Source organism: Gigantopelta aegis, chromosome 5 (assembly GCF_016097555.1).
Source record: "Gigantopelta aegis isolate Gae_Host chromosome 5, Gae_host_genome, whole genome shotgun sequence".
In the NCBI taxonomy this organism is placed as follows: Eukaryota; Metazoa; Mollusca; class Gastropoda; order Neomphalida; family Peltospiridae; genus Gigantopelta; species Gigantopelta aegis.
The window spans coordinates 26045291-26059684 of record NC_054703.1 but is presented as its reverse complement, the minus strand read 5'-3'; the positions used below and the strand labels follow the sequence as shown (position 1 = coordinate 26059684).

The window sequence follows — 14394 nt, the reverse complement described above, 5'->3', positions numbered from 1 at the left end:
GTAAACAAATGTCATTAAATGTGATTTAGTACTAATGATTGATCCCGTGTATTTTGTTAAAACTGCTCATGAATATAGCCACGTACCTGTAAAACAAGAGACTTTATCAATCAAATGCATGTGGGAATTATTTTAATCTTCATATCTGTCCTACTTGTTTCAAAATGGTAGATAAACTATCTTAAAATGTCATAAGCTGCCCCCCCCCCCCCCCCCCCCCCCCCCCCCCATTGCTGGAGCAAATCCTCAAATTCGGGCAAAAACTATAGAGATATCTGGCAAAATGTTCTAACCTGAGACATTTTCATCATGTATTTCCATCATTCTACCTGAAAAGTTAGTTGTAATTCATGTAAAAATGTGCAGTGATTCGTTTGCAGCCCTCCATACATGTAGCTGTTTGGCAGTATGGGGCGGGGCGTAGCCCAGTAGTAAAGCGCTCGCTTGATGCATGGTCAGTTTGGGATCGATCCCCGTTGGTGGACCCATTGGGCTATTTCTCGTTCCAGCCAGTGCACCACAACTGGTATATCAAAGGCCATGGTATGTGCTATCCTGTCTGTGGGATGGTGCATATCGAAAAAGAGTAGCCCATGAAGTGGCGACAGCAGGTTTCCTCTCTCAATATCTGTGTGGTCCTTAACCATATGTCTGACGTCATATAACGGTAAATAAAATGTGTTGAGTGCGTCGTTAAATAAAACATTTCCTTCCTTCCTGTTTGCCAGTATATAAAGTTAATAATAATAAATTGTTATCCAGAATCAAGCATTTTCATTTAATTTGACCGGCCTCGGTGGCGTTGTGGCAGGCCATCGGTCTACAGGCTGGTAGGTACTGGGTTCGGATCCCAGTCGAGACATGGGATTTTTAATCGAGATACCGACTCCAAACCCTGAGTGAGTGCTCCGCAAGGCTCAATGGGTAGGTGTAAACCACTTGCACCGACCAGTGATCCATAACTGGTTCAACAAAGGCCATGGTTTGTGCTATCCTGCCTGTGGGAAGCGCAAATAAAAGATCCCTTGCTGCCTGTCGTAAAAAGAGTAGCCTATGTGGCGACAGCGGGTTTCCTCTAAAAACAGTGTCAGAATGACCATATGTTTGACGTCCAATAGCCGATGATAAGATAAAAAATCAATGTGCTCTAGCGGCGTCGTTAAATAAAACAAACTTTACTTTACTTTTTTCATTTAATTTGGGCAAAAACCAACCTGCCAAGGAATACTTGAAATAATCCAGTGCCCTAAGTTGTTATTTTGTTGTTTTTTCACAGATCCACCGAAATGTATGGACTATGATTGTGGATTTCAATGCACCTACGGATTTGAAATCGATTCTCAGAACTGCACCACGTGCCGCTGTAAGAAGAAACCGTCGTGTAAGTGGGGCGTAAAGGAAAGGAATGTTTGTTTAATGACACCTCACCATAAGCACTATGTTTAGACACTAAATAGTGATCTTCAGGTGTTTATGGAAAACTGGCGTGATGAGGCAAGGTTGTGGGTTTATCAACAGTGTAGATATATTTGTACTTTGCAAGAGTAAATAATGTTATAACACGATGTACATACTAAGTGAGATTGTGGGTTTATGAAAACTGTAGTTGTGTTTGTATTTTGCATCAATAAATAGAGGATATGTCATGTTTTTTTGTCAAATATGATTTATATCTCAACGAGTGAAGTTTGCAATCATATCTCACGAGTAGAAAAAAAACAATGAAATTTTCTATTTATTATATAACTTTTGGCAATTTACCTTCATTTTTAAAATGCCAGCAGCAAAATAGTTCTGGCTTTCTTACAGTGAAGATAACACATTCTACAGTGACAATAACATATTTTAGAGTGAAATAGTGAAATTTTCACTCTAAAATGTGTTATCGTCACTGAGTGACTGATAACACTTTTATTTCACTGATATTTTAGGATATTTTACTAAATGTTATATAATAAATGATGATATAGTATGGTGAGGAGAGATATCAGTTTAAAGAAAGCACTGCATAAATAAACAAAACTTTACAGTCATTTTACACTGTTCTCTTTCGTAGGGTGTCCTCATATAAAATGCCGGCCATGCAGAAGTGGATACGTTTTGACCGGAAGTGGCTGTATGACTTGCGCTTGTCACAACGAAACCGGTAATAAAACTATTTGTACAGGACCTTTAATTCCATTTCTGTCTTGATCCATACATTTTGAGTTGATTTCATTTGACTTGATCTTAATGCTTATATAATTAGCCAATACGGTTCAAGCTAGGGCATCCATGAGTCCAAAATATTGGACTTGAGTGCTCGAATGTCAAACTCAACCAAGACCTGAGTACTCATCACCTACACTGGATAATAATGAGACTAAGGAATAAAGTAAAATAGCATTATGTGTCTTAATTCCAGCGTTGAACATGGATGCCAAATCATGCCATTTGTATTGCATTCCACATAATCGGCCCAGTGGTAAAGCGCTCGCTTGATGCATGGTCGGTTTGGGTTCGATCCTCGTCGGTGGGCCCATTGGGCTATTTCTTGCTCCAGCCAGTGCACCACGACTGGTATATCAAAGGCTGTGGTATGTGCTATCCTGTCTGTGGGATGGTGCTTATAAAAGATCCCTTGCTGCTAATCGAAAAGAGTAGCCCATGAAGTGGCGACAGCGAGTTTCCTCCCTCAATATCTGTGTGGTCCTTAACCATATGTCTGATGCCATATAACTGTAAATAAAATGTGTTGAGTGCATCATTAAATAAAACATTTCCTTCATATACCGGTAATGCAACTGGGGGCAAGCAAATGGCAGGTAGTACTAAACCAAATAACTTCCGGCTGGGTCAAAGTTTGAGGTGCGAACTTTTGATAGAGAAGTGAACACCACAAGTCCTGTAATTGGTGATAAATGTGAGTGTATTGGTTATAAAAAAAAAATAGTTTCATCTGGGCAAAAAATGTATGCAATTTTATTTCATCTAGTACCACTGTGTCAGGTAGCCTTGTGCTTGAAACATGTATGGGGTACCTGTAAAAAAAAAAGTACTCGAATTTCGTGCGGAACTAGGGTAGTCATAGATGCTACCCATTATCTCAGAAATGAGCAGCAAACCCCTAATTTTTTCTGATTCAATTTAAGGGTGAGGGGTGATAGTATTTATATCTGTGGCATTTATGTTGATTCATACGCTGCAGGTAGGAGTTTTTAGGTCATGTGTTACTATTGTCGTCTATGTGATTTGATTTGGTAGTATACACCAGGCAAAATGATGTAAACAATATAATTAAATGAGAGAGCTCTTCCTCGTAGAAACCCTAGCTAAAGCATGCTACCGGCCTCTGTGGCACAGTGGTTAAGCCATCGGACTACAGGCTGGTAGGTACCCAGAGCGAGTTCTTAAGGGCTCAGTGGGTAGGTGTAAGGCCATTACACCCTCTTGTCTCTCACTAATCACTAATCAACTAACAACTAAACCACTGTCCTAGATAGACAGCCCAGAAGTTGAGGTGTGTGTCCAGGACAGCATGCTTGAACCTTAATTGGATATAAGCACGAAAATAAGTTAAAAAAATGAAATGAAATAAAGCATGCTGTCCTGGACACACCACTCGGCTACACTCATTAAACAAAACAAACATAATGAGAATTAGTCCACCGATAGGATTTGAACCTTCGATCCATGCATCTCAGCTAGATCTCAACCTCACTCGTTAACCAAAACAAAACTTTAACTTAAGACTGAAAAAACCTAATGAGAATTAGTCCACTGAGAGGATTTGATCCTTCAACCCAAGCATCTTGGCCAGATCCATCATAACTTGTTAAATAAAAGAAAACTTACGTTAGACAGAGAAACAAAGCCAAGAATATTGCTTTACTGACTAAGCTATATCCAAACTTTTAACTTCAGCTAAATAACTGTGATTGTGTTTTTCAGAATCGCCAAGGTGTTTAATGCGAGGCTGCAAATACGACTGTCTGTATGGTCACATTAACGACATCCGTGGATGTGCATCGTGTGTTTGTAAGAAAGGACCATCAGGTAAATATGACTGTCTGTATGGTCACATCAACGACATCCGTGGATGTGCATCGTGTGTTTGTAAGAAAGGACCATCAGGTAAATATGACTGTCTGTACGGTCACATTAACGACATCCATGGATGTGCATCGTGTGTTTGTAAGAAAGGACCATCAGGTAAATATGACTGTCTGTATGGTCACATCAACGACATCCGTGGATGTGCATCGTGTGTTTGTAAGAAAGGACCATCAGGTAAATATGACTGTCTGTATGGTCACATCAACGACATCCGTGGATGTGCATCGTGTGTTTGTAAGAAAGGACCATCAGGTAAATATGACTGTCTGTATGGTCACATCAACGACATCCGTGGATGTGCATCGTGTGTTTGTAAGAAAGGACCATCAGGTAAATATGACTGTCTGTATGGTCACATCAACGACATCCGTGGATGTGCATCGTGTGTTTGTAAGAAAGGACCATCAGGTAAATATGACTGTCTGTACGGTCACATTAACGACATCCATGGATGTGCATCGTGTGTTTGTAAGAAAGGACCATCAGGTAAATATGACTGTCTGTATGGTCACATCAACGACATCCGTGGATGTGCATCGTGTGTTTGTAAGAAAGGACCATCAGGTAAATATGACTGTCTGTATGGTCACATCAACGACATCCGTGGATGTGCATCGTGTGTTTGTAAGAAAGGACCATCAGGTAAATATGACTGTCTGTATGGTCACATCAACGACATCCGTGGATGTGCATCGTGTGTTTGTAAGAAAGGACCATCAGGTAAATATGACTGTCTGTATGGTCACATCAACGACATCCGTGGATGTTCATCGTGTGTGTGTAAGAAAGGACCATCAGGTAAATATGACTGTCTGTATGGTCACATCAACGACATCCGTGGATGTGCATCGTGTGTTTGTAAGAAAGGACCATCAGGTAAATATGACTGTCTGTAGAGTCACATTAACGACATCCGTGGATGTTCATCGTGTGTTTGTAAGAAAGGACCATCAGGTAAATATGACTGTCTGTATGGTCACATCAACGACATCCGTGGATGTGCATCGTGTGTTTGTAAGAAAGGACCATCAGGTAAATATGACTGTCTGTAGAGTCACATCAACGACATCCGTGGATGTGCATCGTGTGTTTGTAAGAAAGGACCATCAGGTAAATGTGATTGTCTGTATGGTCACATCAACGACATCCGTGGATGTTCATCGTGTGTTTGTAAGAAAGGACCATCAGGTAAATGTGACTGTCTGTATGGTCACATCAACGACATCCGTGGATGTTCATCGTGTGTTTGTAAGAAAGGACCATCAGGTAAATATGACTGTCTGTAGAGTCACATCAACGACATCTGTGGATGTGCATCGTGTGTTTGTAAGAAAGGACCATCAGGTAAATATGACTGTCTGTAGGGTCACATTAACGACATCCGTGGATGTTCATCGTGTGTTTGTAAGAAAGGACCATCAGGTAAATGTGACTGTCTGTATGGTCACATCAACGACATCCGTGGATGTGCATCGTGTGTTTGTAAGAAAGGACCATCAGGTAAATATGACTGTCTGTATGGTCACATCAACGACATCCGTGGATGTGCATCGTGTGTTTGTAAGAAAGGACCATCAGGTAAATGTGACTGTCTGTATGGTCACATCAACGACATCCGTGGATGTGCATCGTGTGTTTGTAAGAAAGGACCATCAGGTAAATATGACTGTCTGTAGAGTCACATTAACGACATCCGTGGATGTTCATCGTGTGTTTGTAAGAAAGGACCATAAGGTAAATATGACTGTCTGTATGGTCACATCAACGACATCCGTGGATGTGCATCGTGTGTTTGTAAGAAAGGACCATCAGGTAAATATGACTGTCTGTAGAGTCACATTAACGACATCCGTGGATGTTCATCGTGTGTTTGTAAGAAAGGACCATCAGGTAAATATGACTGTCTGTAGAGTCACATTAACGACATCCGTGGATGTGCATCGTGTGTTTGTAAGAAAGGACCATCAGGTAAATATGACTGTCTGTATGGTCACATTAACGACATCCGTGGATATGCATCGTGTGCTTGTAAGAAAGGACCATCAGGTAAATATGACTGTCTGTATGGTCACATCAACGACATCCATGGATGTTCATCGTGTGTGTGTAAGAAAGGACCATCAGGTAAATATGACTGTCTGTATGGTCACATTAACGACATCCGTGGATGTGCATCGTGTGTTTGTAAGAAAGGACCATCAGGTAAATATGACTGTCTGTACGGTCACATTAACGACATCCGTGGATGTTCATCGTGTGTTTGTAAGAAAGGACCATCAGGTGGGTTATACTCCTAGAAAAAAAAAAATGGTTCAGGTGTGTGTTCAGGGAAGGAGTCTAGACTGACGTGCTGTTTTTAGTGGGGTGGAGTCTGGTCATGATGTTCCTGAAAATACATTAAGAAAAAGAAGATTAATTTGAAGCAGGGAGATATATATTATATTTATTGTGTATGAAGAAGAAGAAGCAAATGTTTTATTTAATGATGCACTCAACACATTTTATTTACGGTTATATGGCGTCACACATATGGTTAAGGACCACACAGATATTGAGGGAGGAAACCCGCTGTCGCCACTTCATGAGTTACTCTTTTCAATTAGCAGCAAGGGATCTTTTATATGCACCATCCCATAGACAGGATAGCATATACAACAGCCTTTGATGTACCAGTCGTGGTGCACTGGCTGGAGCAAGAAATAGCCCAATGGGTCCACTGACGGGGATCGATCCTAGACCGACCACGCATCAAGCAAACGCTTTACCACTGGGCTACGTCCCGCCCATTTATTGTGTAGGAAGCCAAGATAAGGGTGCAGAAAGTAGTACTGATGATAAAAGAAGAAGTATGTTTTGTTTAACGACACCACTAGAGCACATTGATTATTAATCATCGGCTATTGGATGTCAAACATATGGTAATTTTAACATATAGTCTTAGAGAGGAAACCCACTACATTTTTTCATTAGTAGCATGGGATCTTTTCTATGCACCATCCCATAGACAGGATAGCACATACCACAGCCTTTGATATACCAGTCATGGTGCACTGGCTGGAATGAGAAATAGCCCAATGGGCCCACCGATGGGGATCAATCCCAAACTGACTGCACATCAAGCGAGTGCTTTACCACTGGGCTACATCCTGCCCATGAAGTGTCGACAGCGGGTTTTTCTCTCTCAATATCTGTGTGGTCCTTAACCATATGTCTGACGCAATATAATCATAAGTAAAATGTGTTGGGTGCGTCATTAAATAAAACATTTCTTTCTTTCTGTTTTTCCATTTCGTTACTGAACTAAGAAAACCTTGTATCTTTATTTTTTGTGTTTTTCAAGAGACGAAAAAAAAACCCTGTTTTGTTACAAGCAGATTCAATGCAAAAAATTCATTTTAAGAACTTTAACGCGAAGAATAAAGCATTTATTCTTCAAGTTACCTGTCTTAAGAGCCATTTGTTACTCTGGTTTCCTCTCTTAGACATTAAAAAAGAAAGAAGTGTTTTATTTAACGACGCACTCAACACATTTTATTTTACGGTTATATGGCATCAGACATATGGTTAAGGACCACACAGATTTGTTTAGAGGAAACCCGCTGTTGCCACATAGGCTACTCTTTTACGACTGGCAGCAAGGGATCTTTTATTTGCACTTCCCACAGGCAGGATAGCACAAACCATGGCCTTTGTTGAATCAGTTATGGATCACTGGTTGGTGCAAGTGGTTTACACCTACCCATTGAGCCTTGCGGAGCACTCACTCAGGGTTTGGAGTCGGTATCTGGATTAAAAATCCCATGCCTCGACTGGGATCCGAACCCAGTACCTACCAGCCTGTAAACCAATGGCCTAACCACGACACCACCAAATGTGTGACTATCCATAAGCATGGGACAGGATGTAGCCCAGTGGTTAAGCACTCGCCTGGTGCATGGTCAGTCTAGGGTCGATCCCCATCACCATGATTAGTTTATCAAAGGCTTTGGTATATACTATCCTGTCTGTGGGATGGTGCATATAAAATATCCTTGCTACTAATTGAAAAATATATCGAGTTTCCTCTCTTAAGACTGTCAAAATGACCAACTGTCTGACATCCAACAGCCAATGATTAATGGATTATTGTGCTCTAGTGGTGTCGTTAAACAAAACAAACTTTAACGTTATTGATAAGTGATGGAAGCGAAGTGGGTGAGGGCAGGAAATACTACCTGTCTACTTCTGAAGATAATAATAGAATCTATCACCATTGTGAGGTATAGATAAGGCAATTCCAACACGGCGGACAAAATGTTTTTTGAGGTCTACCGAGGCCCTTACAAAAACATTTTTTCCCGAGGGATGGAATTGACTTATCTATACCTCACAACAGTGATTGATTCTTTTTCTTGCCCATTTAATTACAGTAACAAAACATGAATTTTGTAAACTACATACAGTTTGTTTATTGTTGAACGATTCACAAAAACGTTTTCTACAAACAATGAAACTCATTTAATCTTACATGGGCGTACATAGGGGGGGGTTCGATGGGTTCGACCGAACCCCCCCCCCCCCCCCCCCCCCCCGAAATCGCTTTTTTTATAATTTAATATATCTGACATTATTATATTTACTCAACATAGGAATATATGCCCAATATCTCTGCAATCTATTTTGGAACCCCCCTTTTCAAAATCCTATGTATTGGAACCCCGCTTTTCAAAATCCTATGTACGCCCATGTCATACGCTAAAAAATATAATCCAACTTATGCAACAACATAAAAATGCAACAACTTAACAATAAATATAAAGTTAAAAATATCAATTTGTTTAAGTATTTTTAAAACAATGATACATTGTGAAATGGCAAACAGAATTTTGAAAACCATGAGTTATGATGTCAGTCGTCGTAAAACATGAGTTATGATGACACGCGTATGTAGAAATCATCTAGCCCTCAAGTCAGACAGATTTATCAAGCCCTAGGGTTAGACAGATCTTTCTAGCATCATGCAAAAGCTGGATAACCCTGTCCAGTGAGCAAGAATACATTATCCATACACACAATATGTTACTGGGCTCTCAATTTGCAGACATCTTTAAATGATTATGCTATCACCTTATGTTTGTTCTTGATAGGAATATTATTTCTGTATTTCTATTTTTCCTCTAGGTTGTGGTGCACCGAAGTGTAAACCTTGTAAGACTGGCTATGTTAGAAACAGCAAGGGATGTTTGACGTGTGCTTGTCAGCAGAACATGATAAATGGTAATATATAGTTTCTGGAAATGTTGTTTTTCTTCTTTATCTGGTTTTTTAAAATTATTATTCTGTGTGTGTGTGTGTATTTGTGTGTATCCTTTTGTTTCCTTCAGGAGATGTGTATGCAGAGTAATCATTATTACTTTTATTTTTAAAGGGGCTACAATGTACATATATATACACCTGTCTTAAGCAGTCACACAAGGGAGTAGATAAAAGTGACCGCTTAAGACAGGTGGCCGCTGATTACAGGTTGTGACATATAGTCTTTAAAACATATTGTTTTTTGTTTTAACGTCTGTACTGCTAATTAATGGATGTGTGCTTCACAGTTTACTATAAATAAACTTTTGACATGTCACCTCATTCAGGAAAACTGCAACTGGAATGTATTAAATTAACCGTTCTCAACAAGTTTGTTTTCTCTTTCCATGTAATTGTTTAATTTCTACTTCATGCGGTGTATTGTCATAGTAAGTGAATCTACAAATGTCAAGCGTAGCCTGCCCAGAGGCAGTTAGATGTTTTCCATAGTTATTCTTTTTTAATTGATACACAGTGGAGATGTCGGGACTGAATGGGTCCTAGTATTCCTGAAGGTGTGAAGATCGGTTATTTGCTGCACCTTATCGCTGTTGTTAAATATGCCTTTTATATAATAGTAAACATTCATTGTGGATGTATTTTAGCGATTTAGGATCCCATTTGGGTGGCCGCTGGCCGCGTTAGACAGGTGACCGCTTATTACAGGTGCATTTACGTTATAAATCATTCGGAAGGGAAAAAAGTGGCTGCTTAAGGCAGGTGACCACTGACTACAGGTGGCCGCTAGGACAGGTTTGACTGTACTGAGTTTGCTTTCATTGTCAAATGTTTTCATTTAACAGACTCTTCTTGGCAACGAAAATTATGTATTAAATATATTTTCCTCTTTAGAATATCAGTGTTTGTACAAACAAGGTGTTAGTTGTCTAATAGCCGAAACCTGATTTTACCTCCCAATAATTTCGTACATACGAAAAAATATATATATTATGAAGTACAGTGAAACCTCTATAAACTGGACACCCTCGGGACCAAGTAAAATGTCCGGTTTTAAGAGGTGTCCAGTTCAGAAAGGTTATTTTCTGTACTGATTTCAAAAAAGGACCGTGAAAAATGTCCGGTTTTGGAGGAATTCCTGGTTACAGAGGGTCTGGTTTTGAGAGGTTTCACTGTAAAATGAAAATGGACTTTAGCAAACATGAGCACACAAACAGCACACGGGATATACAGACACTGGTAAATTAAAGGGACATTCCTGAGTTTGCTACATTGTAAGATGTTTCCGACTAATAAAATATTTCTACGATTAAACTTACATATTAAATATATTTTCTTGTTTAGAATATCAGTGTCTGTATAATCAATGTGTTTCTGGTCGTCTTAATATTTGTAAGAAGCCCAAACTAGATTTTGTCTTCAAATAATTTCTTAAGTACAAAAAAAATAGTTTTTAGGAAATAAAATGACATTTAACCTAGTACAAATATTAGAACGATCAGAAACACGTTTAATATACAGCCACTAATATTTTATACTGAGAAATATATTACAGTCGTCAAAAAGTCTTTGTTAGTCGATAACATCGTAAAAATTGCAGCAAACTCAGGAATGTCCCTTTAATCGAGAATATTTAATTGCTGGACAATCAAGCTGATGACAGTGGTTCAAATCCTGTCAAAGCTGGCTCACACACTTTTATTCATCTTTCTCATCTATCACCCTCTGCCTAACTGTGACGGTACATGCTCTTAATTCTCTTTTCGCCTGTGGCGATATTAATTGTGTTAGAGGGCCATGTGCAGTTTCATTGCACATAGCCCAGGTGGGCAACTTGTTACGTAATACTTCGCACGATCGGACATTCCAATATGCACTTAGTCCAGCTGTGGAGGCCATGTGGCGAGTAGTTACGTAATACCTCTGCGAGTGCGGTTTCGACGACCGTGATTTTGGCGACCAAGGCGTCAGTAAGTCTGACGATCAGAGAAATTATACCGACTCTGGGAGAGGTGGAATTTCAGATGATAGGGGGAGGTACCGCCTTGTACCCCCAGGCAATATTCTGATTTATAATAAATAGCTAGTTTTTAGAGATATCGAGGAGAACGAAAAGGAAGCTTCCCGGGAACGTTGTCCGTTTGGACTGGTAAATATATTATTTCTGCTCTGTGTATAACCTTGATGTGATTGATGTGACCTTAAATATTTTAATACTGTATTATACCAATATTCTTTAGACAGTGTCTTCGGTCATCTGACGAAGTAAATCGTAGTCTTACTGTTCTATATTTTATACGAGTATTTGGTAATATAAAGCTTAGCCAGTCATCCTAGAAGACCTAGGTAAACTGTAGGTTATTGTCTTTATTGTGATAGGTACCAGTATTAATTCTGTGTTACAAGGTTACTGAATGAGTAGTTAGGGTTAATTAAAAATTAACCCGTTTGGAATAGAGCTGTAATTCCTTTATTAATTAAGTTCCCCTGGAAGCGTTCCTAAATTATCACACGTTACTGAACGAGTAGTAAGGGTTAATTAAAAATTAACCAGTTAGGAATGGTGTTGTAATTCCTTTATTAATTAACTTCTCCTGGAAGCGTTTCTCAATTATCACACGTGTGGGTGTTGTGTCACGGTGAAGTGATTCGCATATTGTGTAACTAGACACCTAGAGATTAACTAATTAAGTGATCAGTTCTGGGTTGTTATTATTGTTGTTATGAATTAACTACTACGGCTGTACATTTGTCAGCGTAGGTTAATACAGATTCCAAAGTGTATTGTGTTTTGTTGTGTTTCTAGTGAACTAAAAACGTGCTATAATATATACTTTATATAAGATCGTATCTCTGATCATACTAGGGTTTAACCGCCTGTTTCAGAGAGATCTAATAGATATACAGTTAGGAGAGATATTTTGATAATCGTGTTTTATTCAGTTACGGGTATTATAGAATCCCCGTGACACTAACATTCAGATTATCTTAATATAAAAACTTTCCAATTTGTCCCACGATTTCAATCTGTTTCGACCCTGTCAGTCAATTTCCTCTGACTCTGTCTTCTGGGCTGTCCACACCATCACCTACCTGTTTCAACTTCCTCCACTGGTGCAGTCTCTGAGTACTTACATGCGCCCACCTGGCATCCTCGTCCTCTGCTGCTAATACAACTGATCTAACCACCGGTAGTAGTGGGGGAGCATAGTAGGTGGTTACAAGTGCCTCTTAACTATGCCAGAAGTAACTACTGAACTCTTTCCAAAGCTAAAGCTGATGGGAAATGGCAGGTGTGTGGCACGGATAGCCACAAGAGATAAACACCTGTCGCGGAAGCCCTCCACATTTTTTATTTGGCGACTCAACGTAGAGGGTTGCACATTTGGTGAGACAAGGACTGGGATGTGGAGGTGGACAGTGAAAGAAGTTGAAAAATGGGAGAAGCTGCCAGATCAGAAAGAAATGAGATGGAGCTCAAAGGAGAGAAAGAAGAGGAGGAAGTAGGATTTAAGAAGAACAAAAATATTTATTTAATATCTAATTTTAATCTTTAGAAAATATCTTATATTGACTGCAATACTCAGGACAGTCTCTTTACTTGTTTAATTATTTGTTTAGCTACAACCCCTCCACTCACTGCCAGATGTATCAGACCCAGCTGTACTGGGATCTGCATGTACGGGTACAAGACCGATACCAAAGGGTGTATGAAGTGCACGTGTGATGATGGATACATAGGTAATGTTTACTGTTTATTTCTTAGGTAGGTAGTTTGTTTGTTTGTTTAAGTGTTTGTTGTTTTAAAGGGACATTCCTGAGTTTGTTGCATTGTAAGATGTTTCCGACTAATAAAATATTTCTACGATTAAACTTACATATTATATATTTTCTTGTTTAGAATATCATTGTCTGTATATTAAATGTGTTTCTGGTCATCTTAATATTTGTAAAAAACCCAAACTGGATTTGGTCTTCAAATAATTTCGTACCTACGAAAAAATGGTTTTAGGATATAAAATGAAATTTAACCTAGTACAAATATTAGAACAATCAGAAACACGTTTCATATACAGCCTCTGATATTTTATGCAGAAAAATACATTTCATAGTTAAAAAGTCTCTTTTAGTCAATAAAATCTTAAAAATTGCAGCAAACTCAGGAATGTCCCTTTAACTGCTTGTTGTCTTAATCTTGTTTTTTATTTAGTGGATGGATGGATGGATTTCATTGGTGGATTTATGGATGGATGGATTTCATTGGTGGATTTTTGGATGAATGGATTGACGGACAGACTGATGGATAGATAGATAGACGGGTGACTGGACAGGCAGATGGATAGTTGAATGAACAGATGATGGTTGGATAGATAGATGGATGGATGGATGGATGGATTGACGGACAGACTGATGGATAGATAGATAGACGGGTGACTGGACAGGCAGATGGATAGTGGAATGAACAGATGATGGTTGGATAGATAGATGGATGGATGGATGGATGGATTGACGGACAGACTGATGGATAGATAGATAGACGGGTGACTGGACAGGCAGATGGATAGTGGAATGAACAGATGATGGTTGGATAGATAGATGGATGGATGGATGGATGGATTGACGGACAGACTGATGGATAGATAGATAGACGGGTGACTGGACAGGCAGATGGATAGTGGAATGAACAGATGATGGTTGGATAGATAGATGGATGGATGGATGGATGGATTGACGGACAGACTGATGGATAGATAGATAGACGGGTGACTGGACAGGCAGATGGATAGTGGAATGAACAGATAATGGTTGGATAGATAGATGGATGGATGGATGGATGGATTGACGGACAGACTGATGGATAGATAGATAGACGGGTGACTGGACAGGCAGATGGATAGTGGAATGAACAGATGATGGTTGGATAGATAGATGGATGGATGGATTGACGGACAGACTGATGGATAGATAGATAGACGGGTGACTGGACAGGCAGATGGATAGTGGAAT

General features: G+C 39.5%; 1 protein-coding gene across 1 annotated transcript in view; it reads left to right on the top strand.

Annotated features, from left to right (window-relative positions):
* LOC121373604 (neurogenic locus Notch protein-like) overlaps nucleotides 1-14394 on the top strand; it is a 46392-nt gene that overhangs the window by 13790 nt on the left and 18208 nt on the right. Inside the window, exons 9-13 of the mRNA XM_041500298.1 lie at nucleotides 1277-1381; nucleotides 2057-2146; nucleotides 3931-4035; nucleotides 9256-9351; nucleotides 13009-13128. Coding sequence (XP_041356232.1) covers nucleotides 1277-1381; nucleotides 2057-2146; nucleotides 3931-4035; nucleotides 9256-9351; nucleotides 13009-13128 — 516 coding nt within the window. The remainder of the gene's footprint in view (nucleotides 1-1276; nucleotides 1382-2056; nucleotides 2147-3930; nucleotides 4036-9255; nucleotides 9352-13008; nucleotides 13129-14394) is intronic.